This window comes from Ammospiza caudacuta, chromosome 6 (genome assembly GCF_027887145.1).
Source record: "Ammospiza caudacuta isolate bAmmCau1 chromosome 6, bAmmCau1.pri, whole genome shotgun sequence".
NCBI lineage: Eukaryota > Metazoa > Chordata > Aves > Passeriformes > Passerellidae > Ammospiza > Ammospiza caudacuta.
This window is the reverse complement of record NC_080598.1, coordinates 60,500,640-60,518,372: the sequence shown is the minus strand read 5'-3', so window position 1 is coordinate 60,518,372 and position 17,733 is coordinate 60,500,640. Positions and strand designations below refer to the sequence as shown.

At 47.8% G+C, this 17,733-nt stretch overlaps 2 protein-coding genes across 3 annotated transcripts in view; one reads left to right on the top strand and one right to left on the bottom strand.

The window, feature by feature from the left end:
- Positions 1-1,582: 1,582 nt before the first annotated feature.
- Positions 1,583-12,665, bottom strand: SIX4 (SIX homeobox 4). 2 transcript variants are annotated; one of them, XM_058807146.1, is made up of 4 exons: positions 12,414-12,665; positions 11,767-12,320; positions 9,750-10,438; positions 1,583-7,317 (listed from the first exon to the last, which is right to left on the bottom strand). In XM_058807146.1, the coding sequence occupies exons 1-4, from the start codon at positions 12,597-12,599 to the stop codon at positions 6,521-6,523; spliced, it is 2,226 nt and encodes a 741-aa protein (XP_058663129.1). In that variant the 5' UTR covers positions 12,600-12,665; the 3' UTR covers positions 1,583-6,520. The 2 variants fall into 2 exon arrangements, with proteins under 2 accessions (XP_058663129.1, XP_058663128.1); XM_058807145.1 differs by having other exon boundaries at positions 11,767-12,665.
- Positions 12,666-13,764: 1,099 nt separating this feature from the next.
- MNAT1 (MNAT1 component of CDK activating kinase) overlaps positions 13,765-17,733 on the top strand; it is a 119,693-nt gene continuing 115,724 nt past the window's right edge. The window contains exon 1 of the mRNA XM_058807135.1: positions 13,765-13,875. Within this exon, the coding sequence (XP_058663118.1) occupies positions 13,787-13,875 (89 nt within the window). The 5' untranslated portion in view covers positions 13,765-13,786. The remainder of the gene's footprint in view (positions 13,876-17,733) is intronic.

Here is a 17,733-nt window from a genome sequence, read left to right as displayed (position 1 = left end):
CTGCCAGGGAGGAAGGAGCCGTGGCTGTGTGTGGTTTTCTCGCCCAGGGTGACCTGGAGCACATCTGCGGAGCGCTCCAAAGCAGCAGGAATGCGCTCCGTTAGGACATGATTCATCCTGCATACCGCATGGGTGGCTGCTCAGGGAGAATTTGGCCATTTGCATACGCTGCCGAGACCTTCCCCTTCTTCTCCTTGTTCCCAAAGCCCTGTGCTTCATCCAGAGCCCCTGCAGGGGCTGCACAGCCACAAATCCCTGCCCTGGGCATTGCCCTGGCAGTAATGCTCCTGGAGTGCCACACGGTGAGGCAGAAACTGCTCCAGCCAGGTCGAAGGATGGCTTTAAATCCTCAGGAAAGCTGGGACAGAGCTGCTGCTCGGGGATCAGTTTGGGATCTGCTCTCTGCAGGCAGGAAAATCCCATCCCGGTTCTGCTCAGGCAGAGGGAGAGCCGCAAACACGACGGAGCCAAGCGCCCGCTTCTGGGAAGGAAACAGGAATTGGGCAACCAGGCAATTGGCTCTGGCTTAGGGCTGCTCCAGGGTAACTGGATTATTTACTTGGGCAGCTGCAGAGCCGGATCAGCCTGGAGGAAAGAGGGAGATGCTCCCCGGGCTGGGAGGGGATCCCTGCGCTTGGCCAGCGGAGCTGCGATGCCCGGGAAAGGCGGAGGAACGGTGAAAAACAACAAGGTCATGTCCTAAAACACCAAGGCAACGTCCTAAAACACCAAGGTAATGTCTTAGCAAGCAACAAAATCACGAATTTCATGTCATTAACTCTATCTATTAAAAAAAAAAAGAACCAACTGCCAGACCTCACCTTGCTTCTTCTGGCCTAAACACAGCTTAAAGGGATGGAAGGGTGTTTTCCTGCTGGCTGTTAATTATCTCTAATGTATCTAAAGCTTCAGTGAGGGAAACTATTTCACCTGCACAGATTAGTCTATTTGGATTTATTGTTGTTCATTTTGGCACCAAAATGGTAACCAGGCAATGCTGGTGCTTGGAAGGCAGATCTGAAGTAATATGGTAATGTGTTTAAATCCTTTAATATCAGGGGAACATAGCATTTCAAGCTGTTCTCAAAAGGCTGCCAAAACCAAGCCCGACACTATGTGAAATGTTTTAAAGAAAAATTTCAACAAATAGGAATTTAGCAAATAGGAGTACACTTACCTAAAAAAAAAAAAGCCCCTGACACAGAAAGCATGCCAATGTCATGGGAGCAACAAGTAAACACTGACTAGTCCTAACTAGCAGGTGGAAGTAGATTTTAATAATATCTAACTAATTATGGGACAAATTCGGTTTGAGACACAAATAGGTTCAATATGAGGTATAAGATTTATGGTTTTTAATTTAGTATTTTAGAATTCTGACAAAACCCCCTCAAGTCAACAGAAAGTCTCATTCTTGCTTAAATAGGGTGCAGATCAAATCCCTGGCAAGCACAGGCCCTCCCAGTTGCCATCACCTTTCATGATGAGTCATTAGAAGCCAAGTTTCTACTTCAGATTGCTTTTCCAACTCAAAATTCAAAGTCCTCATACAACATCCAAACAGAAATATTTACACAAGATGTGTATAAATATAAAGTTTATTCAGTATAGTGTTTAGAAAAATAAGTTCACATCATCTCAGAATACAAATAAAACACTTAATTGTCCAGGCACAAACCCCTATTACAGTACAACAAACATACATACTTTAGATCTCTTTGGTTGGGTAATTAAGCACAGATATGTTTGATGATACACTCTGGGGCAGCATCACCTAACAGTGCAGTAAAGTTCTTGATTATTCCCTCCTCTAACACGTACATTCTGCTTCAATTTAATATTTGTTGTAAGGCACAATAAAACCCATATTGGAGAAATAACTGGTTAGTTCTGGACAAACAGTACATGCAGCAAAAGAACAAACATCCTCTGAATATGAATCCTGAAAGCCAGAAGATTCACCCCCTCCTTGAGTTCAGAAATTTAAGAAGCAAGTTTTAAATTATATGAAACATACAACTAAGGTATAAAATATCCTTCAAGATAACAACTGCTAGGAGATACAGGAAGACTTCAGGCATCCTTGCTTTTAAAAATATCATTATTTTTGTTTTCAGAATTATAAAATTACTGTTCTTTTGGATGATTTGACATTCTTTTTGACCACAAGCACAGGGCAGTTCATGTCCCCAGAGCCCTGCACAGATATCTCACATGATACTGGAGGGATGCACCCCCTTGTTCCTCTGCCCTTGCTGAGGAAAGTGCACAGACACTGGAAATCTATGTACATGAAAAGCTCCCGTGCACACAGGGCCAAATTCCACCGATTTATTTAACTGAAAATCATCACTGAGGTGGTTTTACACGATTTGAAGTCAGAACCTGTCCATTATTGTCATCAGTCTCAGACTGAGAGCAGCAATGACAGTCCCAGCCTCACCTCTGGGTGAAGCCACTTTCTGAATGAGTCTTCCTGAATCCACAGGGAGGGGAAAGCAGTAAATGGGAAGAGGTATTTGCTTGGATAAACTGTGACTGTTTGGTTCTACCCAAGTGCCAGCCTTGTGCTCTGGTTTGTGCTGCCACTGTGTACTGGGCCAAATCCCTGACCTAACACCAGTGAAATGAATGGACCATATTCCCAGCTGGCAAAAAAGGACATTAAAGTCAATGGAAATGTGCTAGTTTAGCCCAGCTGAGGACCTGGCCAATGCATGTCTGTGATTTACATTGCTGAAATGTCCTCGCAGGTAAGATCACAGGGATAATGCTGCAAATAGTCCACACAGAGCATTCAATTCATCGTGTTTCTGGTTTTCTGCAAAACTCTGGGTGAAACAGAGGCAGCTTTAATCAAAAGTAGTAAAGAAGAGAGGGGTTTTTAACATCATGCTTTGTTAAGAATTTCCTTAGGCATATTTTTCAAAGCTGAGTCTGGGACTAGTAAAGCAGTAGAATTTGGCAATGTTTTCTGTAAGATTTCCAGTGGACTTAGAAGTTACAAACATATGTGAAGTTGAAATGATCCTTTACTCTCATCCATAACAGAGAGGGAGGGAAGAGAAGGAATGTGTATGCCAGGTAGACATACCATTCATTTAAGTAACAGAATGTGATAATAAGGGCTGTCTGTGGGGCTTGGACACTCACTGCCCTCCCATGTGTGGGAGATCAGCATCCAAATCCCCTAAACACCAAGTAAAAATCCTTGCTTTGGGAGTCAGTGGAGCAATGCCTTATTTACAGCAGCCAAAGATCTGGCCCTGGACACTTTTTGGGGCTTTGAGTACTGTCTATTGAGAGCAGTGAGCCTGCCTGCCTGAGTGCCACAAAATAAAAACTTACCCTTGTAAGGAATAAAACTACTTATTTAAATTTCTATTTTAAACACACTGTACCGTGCAATGAGTCTTTATATTGTGCATATGTACCTGCAGGAAACATGAGGTTATAACTATGTTATCTGGAGGGAATGACACTTATTTTCAATGGGAGAAAGAAAGAAAAGAGTAAAAGATAATAGGAAGTTACTCGATATCTGGAAGACTAGAATAGATTAATCTCACTTTGTCCCAAAACACTGCTTTTATGTACATCCTCCACTCCAACTGGAGAGTGGGAAGTCTCCTATTAGAAGTACCAGACACTCCAAGAAACGTGCCACTGTAACAACATACAGTTTTTCACAACAACTGTGCTGCAAAGCCATGGAATTCACTCAGTAACACAACAAATGCAAAGAAGGAAAAATTAAAAATAAAGTAACAGGTACTGTTGTAACACCACAGTCTCTTCAATTATGAGAGATGATCACACCAACAACTGCTCTGAAATATTCCCTAGCTTGCCTCCAAATATAGTCTGAGCTTCACAGACCAAATGTTAATCCACCATCAACTCCTTCAGAGCCAAGTACACGTTCTCCATAAAAATGACAGCGATAGGGGACATTTCTAATTTTCCAAATGGCTGAATGATTTCATGCAAAGCATATACAGCTACTGTCATCACCACCTTAGTTACAGGGGTGCAGAAGAGGTGGGAAACAGACAGCTCATGCTGGGACCCAGCAAACAGATAAACAAGCAGAGTGGTTGGGAGAACTCTGGACTATCCGATTCCCTGCTCACGCGGAGCTCCCGGGAACGTCAGGGAAAGCTGTGCCAGGGGAACATACAGCTCCATGTCCTGCCTGTGATAATCTCTGCTTTGAAGCACTTGCCTCAAACCCCCCGTTTGCCTGGGAGCACGTGGGGACAGCCAACTGCTGATGGGCTGCTCCTGCCTGCGGAGCGTCAGCGGCTCCGTGCAGCTGCAAGTGCCGTCCTTGCGCTCTCCTCCTTCCCTTTTCCTGCCCTTCTCCCTGCAGCCCTGGCTCACAGCACGGGCTCCAGTGCACACTGACAGAGCTCAGCCTCAAGTTCCACAGAAAACCCTGCAAAATAGGCAATATAGTGCAAAACCACAACGAGAATGCCAATGCCGTGCTCACGGTGCACAGAGAAACCTTCATTCCCAAAAGCTTTCCATGGAACCAGTTAAAACCAAGACAAACACACTGGGATTTGCCACCTTAATTATCTTTTCTTTCCATTTTCTTTTTGTCCTTTACAAGTGATCTTGTTCTGTCCTGAGCCTGCTTCAGAGCCCACAGAAGCTCATGAAAACGTTTCCAATTGCCTTCCACAGGCTTTGGAGGATGAATACATGCTTTAGTTATTGTATATATTCACATCGGGATAAAATACAACAAAACCAAACCCACCAGCATTAACAGCATGTCACTTTTGTACATCTGAATTCTTCTTATTGTTTTAAAGCTATAAGGATGTGCTTTTCCATGCTACAAAAATAGGAGGAAAGGTTCAGATCTGCTCCACCTGCTCCAGGGATGAAGGTGTGGGCACCATCCCCAGCCAGGCAGGGACCACGGCTGCTGCAGCTCCCACCACAGCTCCCAGGCTGCTTCTCCTGGAGGATATTCATAAACACACACTCAACTGCACTCCTGGATGGGGCCCTTGCTGCACCAGCAGCTGAAGCTGTCCCACATGGGCTCTTTGGCCAATTTATGAACACAGGGTTCCCTTCCTTGCCTTGCCCATCCAACCTTCCCTGCTCATCTCACAGAGCCAAGAGCTCAACCCTGTGGTCCCCTCCTGCTGATGTGGGGCAGAAGGACCAATCCTTGGCTCTCTGCACTGCCAGGAAATGTCACCCACCATGTCCAGAAGACTCTCAAACCTCTTCTTACTCGTGCAAGCAGGGGCACCCAAAGTCAGGGGGTCTACTTGCAGAAGTAAGGCATCAGGATTTGGCCCTGAGGACGGATATCTGCAAATCAGTGTTTTTATTCCTCCTGCCACTGTGCTTTAGTAACAAAGATAAGGCCACTAGGAAAAAAGGCACGTGGAATTCTGTAAAAAATACACAAAAGGGTTCAACTAAATCGCAAAGTACTAACAAAACAAACAAAAAAAAAAAGCCCTGAACACAAAGACAGAGGGGGGTAGAAACAGTGACCTCCTGGGTTTGTGAGACTGGGAATTAATTTTCTAGTTTCAGTGTGATTAACATTTTACTTTTACAGTCTATTGCTTGAAAAAAAACTACAAAAAAGTAAAACCTTGTCAGAAATAACTACGCTTACTTCCTGCTCAAACAATAAAATAAATTAAACAGCCAGAAAACGTTTTCCTTTTCAATGCATTGTGTCTAAAGTGAAAGGGAACATAAACCATAAATAAAATCCATTGTACTAATTAAAAAAAAGTCTCCTTTATAAGAACTGAAACAATATTTACATTCATACTGGATAGAAAGCTTCTGAATTGCATAATTAGAGTTTCAAATGATGCTTTTTCTGGTGCACTGACAAAATGCTAGCTGTAGCATTTAGAAACCTGTACATGATTGATGTGAGACTTTTGGTTTAAATGCAAGTCTGCTGGAAAAAAAGCAAACATACCAGTAACAATGTTATGATTTTGTTTTGTTTCTTAACCTCAAACAACATAAAAGTAGCCAGAGAGGTATCATCTAGAGTTCCTTAGAAATCTCTCAATGCCCATGGACTGGAAGTAAACAGAAAAAAAAAAAAGTCTGCATTGTTTCTACCATTTTGGAGTGAGATTTTTGTTTTCCATCTGAAGCTAGGAGTGTATACTTACTGTTAAGAGTATGTTGTACTATGGAGAGTCTAGTTAAATTTTCAGGGTAGTATCTGGTAGCCAAACCTGTACCCATTCCTCAGTACTTGCCCTGGCCATTTCCTTTCTCATTAAACCTGTTTGAAAGAGGATAGATACTGCATGCAAACCAAGTGTGGCAACCTAATTCCACTGCTGGAGATTCCTCTGTACATTGATTCAGACCACTTAAATGTTCTTCTGGTTTCTTAAAATGAGAAAAAAAAAAACCACCAAACAAAAAAACCCCACAAACACCCCACTAGGTGTTTGTTAGGGCCTCAACAGGAGACTTATCTATTAAAACAGAAAGCAAGAAAAGAAAGAAGCTACAAGTCTTGCATAACTTCATCCATCTGAACTGTCTGCAGTTTGGCAAGTTCTTTTTTGTCCGTTTCCAGTTCTTCACATACCGTGTCAACCATGTTGCTCATAACATACTTAGATTTGGAATCAAGCATCATTAAATTGCCAGTTGACTTGCTCTCAGAATTAGGCAAGAAATTCTCTTTGACATCAGGTACAGCTTGCAGAACCAACCTGTGCTCTCTGCCAAAATCCTGGTGCACTTGTGCAGGGGGGTGGCTGACACGGTCTGCACTGGCTGAAACGATTTCTCCAAGCACGGGCTGTGCTGTGGAAATGGACAAGAGATCCTGACTGGTGATGAGGGGACAGTTCTGGAGGGTTGCATAGTTAGTGTTGCTGATAGATATCACTGTAGAGGTACTGGTCACGGGTGAAGACATGGCCTGGCTCTCCGAGATACCAGAGCTCAGTTCTGCAGCATTTAAAAGAGTTGGTGGAGTGAGGGAAAAATTGTGTGAGGGCGTTACATTCACTAAGGAGGAGGCCAGGGACTGCAGCCCTGCACTGGATATATTTTCAGAAGACATGTTGACGTTCAGTTGTGTGTTCTGACTGACTGGCATCAGCTGAGAAAACACCAGGCTTCTTTCCAGTCCTTCTTGCTTGACAGATCCTACAGCCTGGCCCGAGTTGGGAACTGTATAAACCACTGCACTCGGAGTGAGGGGGCTGAAGAAAACCTTTCCTTGCTGCACTGTTGAAGATTCAGTCGTGAAAGTTCCTCCATCAGATGTGCTGGGGTTTGCTGAAACATTACCTAGAGAAAGGAAAGCAAAAGAAAAGAAAACAGAGAGTTATGCAGTCCTGGTCTTTTTTACCTTCGCAGTATACCCACACACTAATATTTCATGTAACACTGCAAAGCAATTTTTGTAGCAGGTGAGAGAAAACTTGCTGTAAAGAAATCAATGCTGTTAATAGGTGTTGCTTCTAGAAAGTTAAAAAAAAAAAAAAAAAAAAAAGAAAGAAGTTTCTGATCTATTAGATTAGGTATCTTTCAGACTCTCATTAAGGAGCAAACAGTCCCCAGCCATGTGACTAAAATGAATGTGCTTTGGCCTTCACTAGTTGCCACCACTCAATTTCCATCTAAGAATAGAAGCATGAAAAGCCATTAAAGATAGTTCAGTGACAGACTACAGCTTGTGTGTGGGAACTGGAGACGCGTCACATGAAATCCACTGCTGCTGGGGAGAACCTGCCCGAGCCAACCCCCACGGAAAACACGAAAAACCAGTAATTTCTATTGGTCTGACTCGGTAATAATCCTCAAGCACTCAGCTCTACTCCCTTTCACCTTGCTTTTTTGTGTTTTTCTAAAATCCTAATCCTGCCACATCCAGCATGCTGTGAAAAGCCACCCAGCACTGCCTGCCCTTGCTGAGAGCCATGGCACCGCTCGTGTGATGTTGCAGTGAGCAAAAGCAGGGAGAGGTGGCCAGAGATGACCTGAAATTGTTTTCACTGGACTTGTCATGTCAGTTGTCATTATGGTAATTCCTAAAATAAGAAATAGTGGCTCTTGGGACTGAGTCCCACTTGGAACACCTCACTTTCTCAAAAGCAGTTTAATTATAAGAGATTACAGTTAGACACAGCTGAATATTTTAGAGCAGCACCAAAGATTAATTTCTCACGTGGGGAATATTTTAATTCCCTATTAATTTTGGTTAATCAATTATGATTCTTTGAAAGATGTTATGCATATGGGTAAACTAGAATAACAAAGCCAGGTAACTTAAAGTTACCTGTCAGTATTATTTACTGGCTTACTTGAAACAGCCTGCAGCATGCTTCACTTGGAATAGGTAGCCAGCTATCCATCCAAGACAAGCAGAACTTTTCTCTGAACCAAAGATATGGTGAATCACCCTCCAGTGGGCAGTAAGTATTTTTAACAATGGGAAAAATGGTCAGAGAAGAGCTTATTATGAATCTTAGGACTTCCAAATACAATAGTCCTACAATACTTAAAAGGATAGAACTTACTTTCTCACCTTTGCTGGTTGTTAGTTTATGCCTTGGAGCATGTGGATGAAGTGGCTTTAGTAATTACAGGTGGCATTCAAACTAAATGTCTTCTCTCTTTAATCTTGCTTAAACTATGTGCCAGTAACTTCCAGTGCCTGTGAGTGCCGTATTTTAGGACTTTATAATTGTGCACCCATTTGAAATGTGGTTGCACAGCTTCAGTGTTCCTCTCTGTGCTTCAGCAAGAGCAATTCATACCCTATACATATTAAATTCAAAGAAGCACATGAGCATAATTTGACTTTCATTATAGTATTCACAGCTCCTGAAACCAGAGAGAATAATTCCAGTTTAATAACTTTCATAATCAAATAAATAAAGTGGCCAATGAGTACCAAAGATGTTCAGCTGTGCTTTTTAACTGATCTGCTTCAAAAAAGGGATCCAGAACAAGGTTTGTGCTCCCTGGGATTCTTCCTGGCCAGCTGCAAGATTCAAACTTTGGTATGCTGAGACCAACTCTAAAGCAAACTTGGGGAGGAGCCTGCACACTTGGCACATGAACCTGTGATGACATATTTCCCTTGGACTCAGGGCAGCTTTATACAAAGAGCCTCACATTTTATATCTACGAGCTAGTGCTTACTTCTATTGTTTCCCCCAAGTTTAATCTTTCTTAATTATGGAACAGAAAATGTACAAGCAACTGCTCGGTCTTGTTGTGTCTACAATAATTCAAAATGTATTTTTGTGAAATGCTTTTGTTAAGAAAACAAAAAAAACCAAAACAACCACCACAAGAACAACAAGAGTAACAATTTCCAGCTGCCATAATTTTCATTTTTATGAACCTTCTTGTTAAAAGAATTCAGTGGCAAATGGGGAATATTTTGAATTACTGAAACATGTAAAATTTACAGATATTTGTGAAGACTCCTCTCACAGACTTCTGTGAACAGCATGAGATGAAAGGGGTGTAAATTACCAGACCTCCTTCCATGCTCTTAACAGAGGAGCTCAGCTTCATCTAACAGACTGCCCACGAGCATAATTCACTATAAAGGAAGGCAAACAGTATTATTTGATGTTCTGTGCGTGGCCATGGCTGAGATATTATGTTGATACCTTGGAAGAAAAGGACCACAGTTTCTAAACTGCTAAATGTGCCTGATTCCAACTTTTCCTCATATCTCTTAGTGCAAGAGGCAAAGCTTTTACCTTGTGAAGCTGCCACAGAAACTGGAGGCAGCTGCAAAGAAGAAAAACCAATGCTTCCGTTCAGCAGCTGGCCATTTGTTCCTGAATTGGGGATCTGGACAATGCCATACTGGTTTATTTGGACAGGAGCAGTAAAAGTAACCACGGAGCCTCCATCCTGGGAAGCAGCAGTTTCCACGCCTTCCCTTTTCACCTCTGAGCTCGGTATCAATCCCGGGAAAGTGACTGGGATGTTGCTAGGGCTGAAGGCTGCTGTGGCACTGGGGACCGAGGCCTGAAGGAGTTTGAAGTCTTTGACATCTTCTGAGGACGATGAGGACAGTATGTCAGTGATGGACACGCCGTTGCTCACGACGCTGGCCGCAGTTTTGGGTGAATTTAAGGTAACAGTCTGCGAAGTGCCCACGCTGAGTCCATTGAGTATGACACTGTTGGGTCCCTGAAGAAACGAGCTACCATTGAGGAAGACAGGAGAGGTACTGGCAGGCATGAGGTTCCCATTCAACAAGACGCCGGACGAGCTCAAGGCTATTTTAGTGTTTCCGAGCTGCTGCATGTAGACAGGCTCCATGTGGCCGGGAAGGCTGAGGCTGGTAACGCCGTCGGATGAGCTGGAGAGTGGATGGGGAGATAAATCCTCCCGCCCCTTACTGGATTCATCTTCTGTGCTAGGGTTGCCATCTGACTCGCTACGGGAAAAGATGGAGAGATGACATTGCATTACCACGGCGTACAGGATCTCTGCACCAAGGGGGACTTCTTGCTTTAACACAAGTATGCGAGAGTTTCCACGAACAATTCTTTTCTGTGTTTTGCCTTTACGAGGAACTTTAAACGAATATTTATGCCAAGGGAGGAGGTTTCTCAGAATGGAACACATCAAACCAAACACTCGCCCAAAGGAAAAACTTTACAGACTGGGTTATGGAGTTGTAAATAAATTCCTCCACCCCGGCGACCGAAGGGGGCTGCCTGGGCCCGGGGTGCCCACACGCGTGAGACGGGCCGCGGCCATTTGGCAAAGCGCTGGGAGGTGAGGCAGGGCCGGGCAGCGCCGCCGGACCCTCAGGGCTCAGCCCGGCGCCCCCGGCCCGGGGGAAGGGGCAGACCCCGGCCCGCGCTGCCCCGATGCCGGCGGAGGCACCTCCGGCCGTGCCGGGGGGAGGGACGCAGAGATGGGGGGCGGCCTTTGTGCCTCCGCCCGGGGCTGCGCCGGGTTTTTTCGCTGACTGGTCCGCCCTCGGCCGCATTTTTCGGTCGCTCTCCCCTCCCTCCCCCCTCGGCCTTTGATGTGTCCCGCGGAGAGGGGCCGCGGCGGCACAATCGCGCCCTTGGTTGAGAAATGCCTTGGGGCCCCCTCCGCCGGCCGCTTTCCCTCCTTCTCTCCCCGCTCCCTTCCTCCACTCCCTCCTCCCCGCGCTTTCTCCCCCCTTTCCCGTCCCTTCCCGGAGGAAGGCGGGAGCGGGGAGGTCACCTCCACCTGCCCGCGCCCCCGCCGCGGGGCGGGGGGAGCCGAGCCCGAGCCGCGGGCGGAGCGGGGCCGGGGCCGCTCCCGGGAGCCCCGGGAACCGGCCCCGCTCCCCCGCTGAAACCCGAGCCCGGCCCGCTCCCGAGTCAGGTTTCAAAACAGAGGGAGCGCCGGGACCCCGCGCGTCCTCCGGCCGTCAATGATTAACTCTGTCAGGCGCGACAATTGAATAAAAACAAGGAGCGGGGGGAACGAACACCCCCGTGCCGTCCCCTCCCGGGAGTCCGCCCCGCGGCTCCCCCGTGCCGGGAGCGGCTCCCCGGTGCCGGGAGCTCCCCCGGGAGCGCGGGCCGGCGGGTCCGGGAAGTTTCCCCGCGCCGCCTCGCACGCCCGGGCCGGGTGGGTGTGTTGGGAACGAGGGAGCGGGGAGGAGGAAGGAGGGGAGGACGAGGCGCACCGAAGGTAAGCGCCATGTTTGCAAGGGAAGAAAGAGCCGGGAGAGGGAAAGGCAGGCGGGAGAGGGGGCGGGGAGGAAAAGTTTTCCCTCACCTTTTGGACTGGGTCTCGGAAGGGTTGCGGTCCCGCTGCCTGCGGTTCTTGAACCAGTTGCTGACCTGGGTGAGGGACAGCCCGGTGATCTTGGCCAGGTTGCGCTTCTCGGCGGGCGAGGGGTATCGGTTCTGCTTGTAGAGCTCCTTGAGCGCGTTGCGAGACTTCTCCTTGAAGCAGTAGACCGTCTCCTCGCCGTCCCAGATGGTCCTGGGCAGGGGGTATTTCCTCCGCAATCTGTACTTGTCCACCGCCCCCAAGGGTCTGCCCCGGGCTCGCTCCGCCTCGGTGTAGCGAGCTTTGTACCAGAGCTCCTGCAGCAGCGGGTGGTTGGAGGAGTCGAAGTTGTGGCTCTCCAGGATGCTGTAGAGCTCGGCGTAGATGCCCTGGTGAAAAGCCACCAGCGCCCGGGCTTTCATCAGGCTCTCGTTGCCACGTAGCAGATCACTCGGGGGCAAAGACCACAGGAACCTGGCCAGGCGGTCCAGGTTCCCACCTTGCTGCAGCGCCTCGCACACGCAGGCGACGTGGTCCGGCGAGAAAGCCAAGGGGGTCTGCGAGGAGGAGGAGGAGGAAGAAGAAGATGAAGAGGAGGGAGAGGAGGCAGCGTGGTGATTCCTGGCCAGGAGTTCCGTGTGGAGCAGTACCTGTTCCGCGGCTCCCTCCTCGCCGGCGGCAGCGGAGCCTGCATGCTCCATGGGGAACTGGGCAGCGGCGGGAGGGGGCGGCGGCGCGGGCCCGTCGGGGGCTTCGGAGAGCATTTCCATCACATTTTCCTCCTTGATCTCTACCGCGATCACGATGTCGTCCGTGGCGGGGGAGGCAGAAGACATGTTTCGGTTTGCTTTCCTTTTTTTTTTTCTTTTTCTTTTATTTTTCTTTTCTTGTGTGCTCTTTTTTTTTCCCCCTTCCTCCCTCCCCCCCCCCACCACGTTCCCTTCTCCTCCTCTCCCCCCTTCCTATCTCTCTCCTCCTCCTGCTCTAGCCGATCAGGTTTCCCCCGGCCCCGCGGTGACCATCCGGGATCGCTGCTGTATCCCGGCCGCGCTCCGCCGCTCCCCCCGCCGCGACTCCCGCACCCGCCGCAAGACTATGTGGCCCCGCCCACCTCTGCTCCGGCCACGCCCGCCCATTGGCTGCGCCGCGCCGGGAGGGCGGGGCTACGGCGTCTCCATGGCAACCGTCAATCAAGCGGCCGCGCTCCTCTCTCCGCTCCCCCCCCCTCATCCCCACCTGGAGCCCCCGGGGAGCGGCGGCTCCGTCACCTGCGGAGGGAAAGGGTTAAATCGCTCCCGGTGCTGTCTGCTGTCCTTACTGGGGGTGAGGGACTTTTGCTGTGTCCGATTCTGGGCCCCTCACTTCAAGAAAGTCATTGAAGTGCTGGAGCGAGTCCAGAGAAGGGTAGCGGAGCTGGGAAGGGTCTGGAGCACGAGTGCTATGGGGAGCGCTTGAGGGAGCTGGGGGTGTTTCTCCTGGAGGAAAGGAGACTCGGGGTGACTTTATCGCTGTCTGCGACTCTCTGAAAGGAGGAGTAGCCAGGTGGGGGTCGGGCTTTGCTTCCGGGCTACCAGCGACAGGACGAGAGGACAGAGTCTTAGTGGAGGTTTAGGTTGGACACTAGGAGGAATTCCTCCGCAGAAAGGGTGATTAAACATTGGAATGGGCTGTCCAGGGAGGCGATGGAGTTACCATCCCTGGAGGCGTTTAAGGATAGACTGGACGTGGCACTTAGTGCCATGGTCCGGTGGACACGCTGGTCTTTCCCGAAGTGATTGATTCCGTGCTTCCTCTTGGTTAGTCAGGGGCAGTTATCCCCCGTCTCCCGCTCTGGGACCCGGACAGCCCCTCGGACAGCCCCGGCGCTGCCCCCGGGCTCCTTCCCGCTCGGGCGGGCGGTGTCGGGCCCGGGTGGCGCACGGAACGCGCGGGGCGGCGCTGGGCGGCGGCGGGGCCGTTTGGCGGCGGCACCGGAAGGCGGAAGGCGCGGCGGGAGGAGGGAGGGGAGCGGGAGGAGGCGGCCATGGACGACTTGGGCTGCCCGCGGTGCAAGACCACCAAGTACCGCAACCCCTCGCTGAAGCTGATGGTGAACGTCTGCGGGCACACGCTGTGAGTGGCGCCGGGCCCGGGGGGAGCGGGGCGGTGAGGCCTGGGGGAAGGAAGGGGTCGCTCCCCCGGCCGGCCCGGGGGCGGGGGCGGCACCGGCTCCGCCAGAGCCGAGCGGCGCTTGCGGGGCGGCTCCGGGCCGGTCAGGCCGCCTTTCCTGCCCCGGAGGGTCCGTGCCAGCCCGGACTGGCTCCGGTGTGGGTCTGGCTGCCCTCGGTGCGTTCTGTGCGGTGAAATTGCCGGGAGGAACCCGCGGGACGCGGCGTGAGCTCGGGACGCGCTCCTGTCCCGCTCCTCCGCCAGGCTGCGGCGTGAGAAACGGGGAACGCAGGGGAAAATACATTTCCCATGCAGTTAAACATTTCTTGTTAAAACTGTGCTCGAGTAGTAAAGAAAAAAAGTGTTTTGTGGTATTATTGTAATGTGTTAATTCTGCTGAATGAAGAGTGCTTTCCTGAAGGTTTGTTGCTGGTTTGAATGTTGGAAAATCCTCTTGAGAACCGGTGTTGATGGTAGTCTTAACTCATTCGTGGTTTTTCCTTTTTTGTTTTATTTGTTGTGTTTTTTATTTTTTCCCAAGACCAGTCATTACTTTTCCCTTTTTTCCCAAAACTCAGCCCTTAGATAGTACCCATCACTGGCTGTTGCTGATTTTAGTCACAGATAGTCTTGCTGATTTAAGTCACAAGTAGCCTGAACTCACTTTCGGATCTGAAGACCATCCTTAGTGTGGAAGTTTGAAAGGCTGTGCTCTAAATTCTTTCTGGATGTACACTATCCAAGGCCAGTACTGCAGTAGCAGTCCTTTAATATATTTTTTATTTTTGTCTTGTCATCTTTCCTGTGATGTGTATGTTTTTAAACCACGTGTGAACTGCATTGAAAAGATGCAGCCTGGGAGCTGTTGCTTGCCTTGGCACATTGCTGTAAGCGAACAGGATGAGGGAAGTCAATTACAAGAAAGGATTTATCTCGTTGTCTTAGGAAAAAAGTGTTACTTTTCGTTCTGTTCCCTGCTCCTGTTCCCTTGCCTTGCCGTGGAGGTGCGGTGGTGTGGCGGAGGTGGCCTCGGCAGTGTCCCTTTGGTGGCAGCAGTGCCGGAGCTCCGGAGCAGCAGCCCCGTTCAGGGCTTTAGAGCGGTGCCTCGATCTTGCGTTGACCGAGGATCAGAGCAATGACCAGAGCGGTCCCCGTGTGCTTCCAGGCTCCTCCAGAGCCTCTTCCAGCAGAGGACAGCATGTCTCAGTTTGCTCTCCTGCTTTGCTTCTCTTGCTTTGGGCTTTTTTTGCAGCTGAGTTTTGCTGGAGACAGTTAATGCTGTTTTCTGCTTTACTGGCTGCAGTTGCTGACGCCGTGTTTGGGGCTGATGTTCTTGTCTTGGTTCTTGTGTCTGCAGCCCAGCTCTTGTTGTTTGCATCTCTGTGGCAGAGTAGGAGCTCTGGGTTTGTTTTTGTTGCCATTAAGGGCTCTCCATCTCAGTGTGGTTCAAGTGTGCCACTTTTCCTCTGTGTTTTCCTTCCAAGAGCTCCCTCAGGGTTGTATATCTACTATAGTTTCCACACAGTGTTACAAACCCTTCATGCTGGAAGTTGTTTCTTAGTAATGGTTAATGAATTTCCATAGTAACTCATCTAGAAGCTCAGATGACCCACCTGTGCATGAAAGGAGGTGACTGACTTGTTCTCATAAATTCACCATATTTCAGTCACTAGGAAGGAATGTTTAATGAGATAACAGAAGTTTCTGATGGAGATTTATCCTTTATCAGTCTATTTTGATATTTTGCAGTTGTTAACATTGAAAATGCTACTCCTAATTTCCAATTTAAATTTATTTGCTATGATTGAAGCATTTAAGAACTCTACCATGAATTTTATACACTTGTGAACTCTTTATTACTTCTCTTTTGTAGGAATGTCTGGAATACTTTGAGGGCTTTCTTTTTGGTTTTTCACTCTGAAGAAATCCCATTGCTTCAGTCTCCTCTCTTCAGTGATTTTTAATGTCTTTTTTTTTTTTTTTGTTACACTTGGGGGTTATTATCACTGGGGTTTTTTTAGGCCTTTTCCACTTGGTTTGCATTTTATTGAAGCTGGACATGGTGTTCCATGTGAGTCATTAGTACAACAGCCAGACTCAAAATTATTCTGTGTTCTTCTCATTTTGTGTTCTTTTTCATTCTTTTCCTCCCTGCATTTCATCCAGGCAGGATGATGACTCTTGATGTATTTGGGTTTTTTGCTGTGATATAATTGATTTATATTGAACATAAATCCCAGATTCTTTAGCACTTTGCCACTCAGCACATCTGTGGGCAGAACAGAATTCAAGCTTGCTTTCCATGTTATGTTGTACAGGTGATGATGATGATGATTATTATTATTATTGCCTTTTTGCTCTGTTAAACAATTTGTTACTTCATGTGACTTTTATTTGCTTCAAGTGACTGTGGATTCTGAGCCCCTCCATCCAAGTTCTTGAAACTGTCTGAGATTATTCTCTGTTAACATCCTGATATTTTCTGATGTGTAGTTTGTGGGCAGAATGTCTGGGAGATATTGGAAATTGTTGCTTGTCACCATAAGAAATCCAAGTGAGGCACAGCAAAATATGAAGTTGCCTGCAGTAAATTCATTGCTAAATCCCCCTTCCCCTGGTTGCTTTCTGTAACAGTGGAGAATGTGAAAAGATTAAAGCCATGTGAATGGGCTTGCTACCAATTTTCTCTCAGACTGAAGTAATGATAGCTTATCTCTGGGTGTGGGTTTCTAATCATCTCTGAGTACTTCAGTCCGTTCTGCTTTTGTTTAGATTGTATGGCTGTCAGTTTAATAGTGTCAAAAGTCCAGTTAAACCAAAACTATATTGCCTGTAGTTGCTGTTTCACTGCCTGTATTGTTACTGTGCCATTGGAGGGAATTCTGTTCCTTTGATGTGATTTGTTCCTAAGAAATCGTGTGTTGAATCTCTCTGTTCTGTTATCTGACATATACAGGAGATAGGTTCTTTCCTCAGATTATTTTGGCATCTTCCCAGGATCTGATGGTGAGCCTGACTCTGGTCTGTTTTCCTGTGTCCTTGTTTCCTGCTCTTTAGAGGCAGGTGCTTTAGTCCTTCTTTAGGTTCTTGGAGCTTAATGCAGAGAGCAGAGATGCTCCAAAACTTCTTTTGTCAGTTTTCAAAGGGTAAATATTACATCTACCAGATCAGATTTGAAAACCTTGAAGCACTGCTAATGCTGTAACCCTGGGTACAGTCCCCAGGTTTATGGACTGCAGGTCCTTGGGTTTATGGAGGCTCATGAAGCTGTCTGCAGGAGCACATTGCCTTTGTGGTGCTTTTTGTTTGAAGTGTGCTGAGAGATCTGCATGGAAAATTCAGAGCCGTGCCTTTGCTGGCTCTGGAGTGTTGGAGCAGTTGCTGTAATGCATTTCCCAGTTCTGGCCTGGGCTCCTGCTCCTTCTGCTGTGCTAGGAGTTACATTAGCCAGCTAATCCATCTCACTGAGTGCACATTGATGCAGAAAATGCCCCAAGTGCTTTGGCATCATCTGTTAGAGATTTTCCCTCTCATTGGATTGTGGGTTAATGTGCTCCTGCTTCAGCTGTGCTTGCATTGCAGGCATTCTGAGGGAATATTTGCATTTTACCTTCAGTGCTGCCTCCTGGTAGTTTCTTTCCTAAAGCCCTGACCTTTCCTATTCTGTCAACTGTGCTGTTCACTTAATGAAGTGACCTCCAGTGATGTGATTTGCACTTGTGCAAAATACCTTGAATTTTAAAATATTGAGGAGCCTGTAAAGGCTGAGATGATTTATCAGCAAGCTTCAGATCTTTGTTTCATCTGGGTTTCAGAAAGCTT